General features: G+C 53.4%; 1 protein-coding gene across 5 annotated transcripts in view; it reads left to right on the plus strand.

Moving 5' to 3' along the window:
• Positions 1-7,598, plus strand: part of KCNIP1 (potassium voltage-gated channel interacting protein 1) — a 250,342-nt gene extending 242,744 nt beyond the window's left edge. For 3 of the 5 annotated variants that reach the window (XM_081092358.1, XM_081092359.1, XM_081092360.1), the window contains 6 exons: positions 665-734; positions 1,645-1,715; positions 2,675-2,782; positions 4,538-4,642; positions 5,456-5,518; positions 6,761-7,598. In XM_081092358.1, the coding sequence (XP_080948484.1) occupies positions 665-734; positions 1,645-1,715; positions 2,675-2,782; positions 4,538-4,642; positions 5,456-5,518; positions 6,761-6,808 (465 nt within the window). In that variant the 3' untranslated portion in view covers positions 6,809-7,598. The remainder of the gene's footprint in view (positions 1-664; positions 735-1,644; positions 1,716-2,674; positions 2,783-4,537; positions 4,643-5,455; positions 5,519-6,760) is intronic. The other 2 variants (XM_081092361.1, XM_081092362.1) reach the window with 1 other exon arrangement.
• Positions 7,599-7,809: the final 211 nt, after the last annotated feature.

The following is a 7,809-nucleotide window of genomic DNA, read 5'->3' on the forward strand; positions in this document are numbered from 1 at the left end:
GGGGCTGAGCTCTCCCAGATGCCCCGGAGGCCTGGCCGGAGCTCTCCCATGGGTGTTGCTGTGAAAGGAGGGAGGTCGGTTCCATAAAGGGCACGTGAGGCCAGGCCGCCTGGCGGGAAAGGAGGACTCCAGGCGGGGATGGGTTCCAGCTCAGCATAACCCGGTCGCACTCCGTATGGTTGGCGCCTCAGAAACAATGGGGTTTAGGGGCTGCTCACCCAGCTAGCGGCACCGATACATAAGCCTGAGAGCCAGCGTGTTCACTTACCGCTTATTACACGTGCTAAGCCTCATGATAGTCTTGTTGGGAAGATCCTGTTAGGCCCATTTTACAGCGAAGGACGCTGAGGGTCAGAGACTGACTCAAAGTCACAAAGCTTAGAAGGGGCTGAGCCAGGAACCAAACCCAGGTCCTTCTCCTCCCAGAGTCCAAACGCTTCCTCCTCCCAGCCCATTCTCTGAGGAAGTCCCGTCATTTCGAAAAGCCACTTTGGTCCTAAGGTGGGGCTGCCCGGGCCCCCCGCCCCTCCCTGCCCCTCCCCCAACCCCTCCTGGCCCCTTCCGATCTAGAGATCATAAGGAACCCTAGACCCCAAGGCTGGGCCCAGTCTTCTGCTCTGGGGGCGGCCCTCAGACACCCCCGCTGACTGTCCCCTTCCGGCAGGAGTGCCCGAGTGGTGTGGTCAATGAAGAAACATTCAAGCAGATCTACGCACAATTCTTCCCTCACGGAGGTGAGTCTCACCTTGGAAAAGACCCTGCCTCGCTCCCTTTTCTTTCTTTTTTTTAAATATTTTTTATTGATTTCTGGGAGGGAGGGAGAGAGAGAGAGAGAGAGAGAGAGAGAGAGAGAGAGAGAGAGAGAGACATCAATGAGGAGAGAGAATCATTGATCTGCTGCCTCCTGCATGCCCCTGACTGGGGACCGAGCCTGCAACCCGGGCATGTGCGCAGACCAGGAACTGAACTGTGACCTCCTGGTTCATAGGTCGATGCTCACCCACTGAGCCACGCCGGCGGGCCCAGCTCCCTTTTTGAGAAGCAGCCTCCCTTCTCCAAGTTCATGCTCCTTGTACCTGCCTCCTCAGCACCAGGGAGAACTCAGAGCAAGATGCTTCCCTTATTACGCGATGTGGAGTTCGCGAAAGCGTTAGCAGGAAAGAGCTCTGGAAAGGGTCCCTCTCCGGGAGGGGGGCGGGCGACAGGGCCCCCTCATGAAGGCTCTAGGAAGCAGGCGCTCCTCCCGATGCGGCAGCTGCGTCTCGGGGAGGGAGGCCAAGCCTCGCTCGGGACCACACAGCAGTGAGCACTGCCAATCAGAAGAGCGTCCCCATCCGGTCACTGTCATTCGTCCACCAAGAACCACACAGCCAAAGTGCTTACAGTGCAGGTAAAAAAAAATAAATAAATAAATAAATAAAAAAAGAACCACACAGCCAGGCAGGGGGTCTGTCTCTGGGGGTGGCTAGGTGCAGGGACCCCAGGAGAGCCAGGCGGATCCGGTTCATGCCCGTGGGCTTGCCACTCCATAGCGTCTCCTTTCCATCCCCCAGCACCACCCTCTTCTCTTTCTTGTTGTCCTAAGCGCTCTCTGCCCGCTCTCGGCGCCCTGCTCCCCTCACCTGCCTCTCCTCTGCCTTGCAGACGCCAGCACGTACGCCCATTACCTCTTCCACGCCTTCGACACCACCCAGACCGGCTCCGTGAAGTTCGAGGTGGGTGTGTCTCTGGGACTCCCCGGGTCCCCGTCTCCTCTGCCTCTGAGTCACGGGGTGTTGGGGAAAGGGTTGGTCATCAGATGCCCTCAGGGGAGACAAAAACCCTCCATCCGTTTAACAAGCATGTCCTGGATAGAGAGAGACGTGGCGCCGGCCCTGCCTCCGGAGCTCAGGGCCTCAGGGGCCGACGGTGGCAGTCTGGCAGCCCCCGTGCACACGGAGCGAGCACACGCAGGCTCTGTGCTTAGTGCTTCGCGTGTGTCAGTTCCCTGAGCCCTCACAGTAGCCCTGCAGATAGGGGCTATCATGTACTACCAGTTGCAGAAGCGGGAAGTAAGGCCGCCTGCCTTTCCCAAGATCACACAGCAAAGGAGGGATTTGAACTCAAGTAGGACGTTCCCAGAGTCCACACTCTTAGCCACTAGACCAGCGGTTCTCAACCTGTGGGTCACGACCCCTTTGGCGGTCAAACGACCCTTTCACAGGGGTCGCCTAAGACCATCCTGCATATCAGATATTGACATGACGATTCATCACAGCAGCCACATTCCAGTTATGAAGTAGCAACGAAAATAATTTTATGGTTGGGTCACAACATGAGGAACTGTATTTAAAGGGCCAGAAGGTTGAGAACCACTGATCTAGACTATGCCACCAACCACACAATCACCGCAGCGTGGGAGGAGGCAGTACCAGGGAGGGCTGTGGCTGGAGGTATCAGCAGGCACAGAGCTCCATTCCTGCCCAAGGGGCTCCTTCCCAAAATGTGGGGCAGGGAGGGGAATGAGGGGGGGGGGGGCGCTGCTCTTCACTGAGCTTGGCCATATCCTTCCGGGGACAGAGGCCATGGGAGACACCATGGTGCCAAATCAGTCACAGAGTCGGGCCCACAGACAGAGCCGCACCCCAGCCGACGGCTTGGTGTTACTGTCCCTCACGCCTCTCCCACTTCTCAGGACTTCGTAACCGCTCTGTCGATCCTGCTGAGAGGAACCGTCCATGAGAAGCTAAGGTGGACATTTAACTTGTATGACATCAATAAGGATGGATACATAAACAAGGAGGTGAGCGGGCTGAGGCCCCGGGCGTGAGGGGCCACCGGAAGGCATCTCATGAAATAGGAAACAGCCCAGTCATGGTGAGGAAGGTGTCCCGGCGAGGAGGGGTCTGCTCTGGGGCGAACAGAGCTGGTGTCCGGCAAAACGAAGGAGTTCACCTTGGCCCTCCCCGTTGCCCTAGCTGCCCCTTTCCCGGCCACTAAGAAAGGGCTAAGTAGATCCGTTCATTCTCGCTGGCTCACACACATTCGATGTAGATTTCAAAGTGGGTAGAAGTGGTTTATTTCAGTGTAGAATCATTCTTCCCAGGGGAGCTTGCATTTTAACAGGTTAACAGCCACAGGCAGAGCCAAAAGTTGGAATAGTTTTGCAGTTTTCTCCTTGAAGAGAAAAGGGAGATTTGGGGTGAAGGGGAGACCACAATTGGATCATATGGGCCACAACCTATTTTGCAATAAACCCGCAGAAGTGGGGGGAGGGTGGGTGTAGCTGTTTCTAAAGAAATGGTCCCAAATAACTTCTGAACCTTCACTGCTTGACACATCTGGAGCCTCGGAGTCCATGTGGTGTCTGTCTAGCCCAGCGGTTCTCAACCTGTGGGTCGCGGCCCCTTTGATGTCAAACAACCCTTTCACAGAGGTCGCTTAAGACCATTGGAAAACACATATATAATTACATAGTGCTTTTGTGATTAATCCTATGCTTTCATTATGTTCAATTTGTAACATAATTGAAAATACATCCTGCCTATCAGATATTTACATGACGAATCATAACAGTAGCAAAATTACAGTTATGAAGTAGCAACGAAAATAATTTTATGGCTGGGGGTCACCACAACATGAGGAACTGTATTAAAGGGTCGCAGCATTAGGAAGGTTGAGAACCACTGGTCTAGCCAGTGAAAGGCCCTCAGGTCCACCTCAAAACGCATGTGGGTATCTACGGTGCCCAGCATCTTGGTTGAAGCTTGGATGTAGCATCCATAACATCCACTTTCTGAGCGCCAACCCTCACCTCAGCCCTACAAGGTTCCCTCCAGTGTTTTATTCCTCATTCATTCAGTCATGCCTTTGCCCAACACATATTTGAGGGCTTATTAGGTGTTCCAGAGGCTGAAGATAAATTGGTGAGCAACCCCAAAAAATGGGAAAACCCTAGTATCCCCGATAGCAAGTGTGTTACCTGAATTCCAGTGACTGCATACCATGGAAATCCAGGTGGCCAGCTAACATCACGCAAGAGTAACACGATGGAGAACATGTATGATGCATTGCATTGGAAAAGTCCCTTCATAAAGCAGCATGCATAGAACACTATACAGAGTAGCTCAGCCTCAGTCAGCTGTCCACCTTCGCTGCAGTCAGCTGTGGTCAGTGTCACTTGTGGCCACAGGGACAGGTCACCGGGTACAAATCCAGCCACCCAGGAATTAAAGAGTGGGGAGAGGGCCTTCTAGAAACGGAGTGTGGGCTGACCGGTACATAAACAGGTCCACCCCAATCCCAACATTAACCCTCACGGAGGGTAACGCTCAAGGAAAGGTAACTAACTACCCAAGGGCTTCTGGAGGCAAAGAGAATTTCCCACTGTCCTCTTGGGAGGAGGTGCCCCGCTAGTCTGCTTTCTACCTCCCCCGCCCCAGCGAAAGAAGGTCCTCGTAATCACTCTCATTCCTAAGGGGGATGAGGAGCCCCAAACCATCACCTAAGAAGAGCTTGACCTCCGGTTTCCACCCTGTGCTTCCGTGTCCCTGTGCAGGAGATGATGGACATCGTCAAGGCCATCTACGACATGATGGGGAAATACACGTACCCCGTGCTCAGGGAGGACACCCCCAGGCAGCACGTGGACGTCTTCTTCCAGGTAAGCGTACACACCTGGGCGGGAGCGCGAGCTCAGCTGAGACCCGTCAGCCCACAGCATCTGAGCAGTGGCTGGTGTCCAACCCTGTCCCGCACGCTGTAGGGAACAGAAAGAATTACAAAGGGATTGCTCTCCGGGAATGGGTGATCTCGTTAAGCAGGCGAGCAGACACTACAGAAGAACACAGGGAGATTCCATGAGATTCTTGGGGGACCCGAGGTCACAGGGAAGACGTCATTAGCACATGTGTGCAGGTGGTGAGCACTGGTGTCTAGAGATCGAGGGAAATGAGCTTGGGAACTGCGGTGGATGGACTGTGAGGTCTTCAGGTGGAAGACTTGATCCTTGTTAATCCGTGAGTAGAAGGATGGCAAGGTCCTTTACTAAAATCCCCGTGGCATTTTAGTAAAAAACGCACCTAGCGGTAGAGTATCAGAGAACGCCAGTCACACTAGTCGGATCCTCTCACTTGGCAGATGGGAAAAGCAGGCTCACAGAGGCTGAGAGACTCCCATAGGGTCACAGAGTGATAGCGACAGTGACAGAAGCAGAGCTCTCATGTCCAGGCTGAAAGATCGCAGGAGACACGTGAGGGTGTCAGCAGGCGGGGCTGGTGATGAAGTGATGAGAGTCCAGAGCGTGTCTTTTCATTGTAAGAATGCTCCTGGGGTCAGGTGCTCTTCCTAGGGCCCGGTGGAGTTCTCCGGCCAGTGACAAACCACCCTCCTTCTCGGGGCAGCCGTGGTGAGTAAAGGGCAGCTTTTGAATGCAGAATGCCAGGTTCTTTCAAGTGCTTCCTCTCGTGTCTTTCAGAAAATGGACAAAAATAAAGACGGGATCGTGACGTTAGATGAATTTCTCGAATCCTGTCAGGAGGTGAGGAGAGATCTCAGGCCACGTCTCTAAATCGGGGAAGGAAAGCCGGGGCTTGGCGACCTGCGGGAGGGAGAGAATGACAAACTGTGACCCCTCAAGTCAGAGCCACTGATACCACCGGCAGCAAGTCAGAAACCCAACCATCGCCACTCCCCGGAGTGATCTGCGGTTGGTCTCAGCCAAGCGGGCTGGGCCAGGCAGCCTGAGAGGGGCAGGGGGGCATGGGCAAGCCCAGGGGAGTCTCTGTGAGAATACAGGCTTCCCACATGGGCGACACCATCAGTTTTTTACCTGCCTCTGGCGTGATGACCCACTGCCCGGACAACAGGGGAATCGCTGGGAAAATAGCTAAAGCTGAGACTCTCAAACCACAGTGTGCATGAGAGCTGCCCATGATGATTCTAAAAATGTACATCTCCAGGTCCCACCCCAGAGACTCCGTATGTGGGGGTTGATGTAGAAAAATCATTTGATAAAATGCAATTGCTCAGAGCTTCTTAAAAGAAGCAATACTCCCTGGTTCACTGGATAACTGGTTCCTTCCCAATTCCTTAAGGCCAGAGAAGGCGCTCCTTGCCTTGAGTGGCCCGTTTTCTGGGTCCCAGCCCTCACTCCTCGTTTCTCATGCCCTTTTGAAACCAGACAACCAATGGGTCCGGGCTACCTATCACTGCTTGAGCCAATCAAGTAGAGACAGGGTTGAATTGTATATGAGCGTTTATTCCAATAATTCCAGCAGTAAGGGAGAGCAGCAGGTCACCCACAAAAATCTGCTCTGCAAGCACCCATAAGCCAGCTGCTTATATTGGGTGGGACAAAGATTACATGTAACTCCTAAGCCTGAGTTTAGGAATCATAGGCGTGGGGAAGGAGGCAGTGAGGGCTGGGGCAGGACTCCATTGGGCAACAAGGTTGTTAATCTTTCCATGATACTAGGCAGTTCTTGAATGAAAATGGATCTCATTCCAAAGTTGACTCCCCAGTCCAAGGTTGACTCCCAGGTCCTGAGGCTGTACAACTCCCAGCCAGGTTAGAATGTCCTTTCTTTAATCAGAATGAGGCCATCATGGTTAATAGAGCCTGGTTCATATTTCTTATAACTATAGCTAGTCCCTGTTATTCCATTTCTGCCTTAACACCTGCAGAGGTCTTTCTGCCCAGGAAACCCAAGCTGGAGGTTTGATCCCCAGGTACGCAGCTTCTCAGGAATTCTAACCATTCTCTCCCCTCACCCCTCCCCAGGATGACAACATCATGAGGTCCCTCCAGCTGTTCCAAAACGTCATGTAACTGCGGACACAGCCATCCGGCTCTCAGAGACATTGGACTAAACCAACAACCTAACACCTTGATCTGCCCTCCTGGTTTTACACTGACTCTGGGACAGAAACACCTTCTGTACTTGGGAAGAATTCTCCGCCGAAGACTTCCTATGGAGCCCAGCATCCCGTGGACCGGTCTCTGATGGCCAGCTCTTCCTCCTCCCTCTTCCTGAGAGAGACAAGATGAAATTGGAAGCATGCTCATCTCGTCACACCGCCGCCCCAGGGAAGGCCCCTCTGCCTGAGCTTAGACTGTACTGCACACGTGTGTGTCTGCTTGCGCGCCCCCGCCCTCTGCTTACAGTGCAGCAGGCCTCGATGTGTCTGGAAGCAAGGTGACCTGAGCCAAATGCCCTCCATCCTCTGATGGCCTCCCAAACCAATGTGCCTGTTTCCCTCCCTTTGGTGGGAAGAATGAGCGTTCTTCGGAATGATGTGAATCTACTGTGACTAGCGTGGGAGGGCCAGCACCTGACCTGTGGAGGGCAGGACTGAGTTATTGAGCATGGCATTGTCTGACGACCCAAACCGCCCCTTCCTTTTGTTCCTGGAGGCAAAGACCAGTAATCCTCTCTCACTGGCATCTGTGCTGGTCGGACCCATCCCTTAAGAGCCCAGGAAGGGAGCCGACACCCAGAGGTCCATGTCTCCACTCCATCTCCTGCTACAGCCCGGCACTGCATGTCCCTGCCAGAAAGCCTGCAAATCACTGTAATTTTATACCATCTTCTAACCAATAAACAGAAGTATTTCTTACACTCTTAATCGTCACGTCTTCCCTGAGTCCTTTGGGCAGGAGAGGTGAGTTGTGAAAAGCGAAGGCCAGTCCATTCATTTGCATCTAATTATTAGTACTTACGAGCAAACATCCAATTCAGATGCAAATCCCGGGGCCACATGCAAATGCATCATCCTGAAGAGGAAACTCTTCTCAGCACCTCCCTTCCAACAAGCTCACCCCCACTCCCA

The sequence above is a fragment of the Myotis nattereri genome (assembly GCF_964212035.1).
Source record: "Myotis nattereri genome assembly, chromosome: 5".
NCBI classification, from domain to species: Eukaryota; Metazoa; Chordata; class Mammalia; order Chiroptera; family Vespertilionidae; genus Myotis; species Myotis nattereri.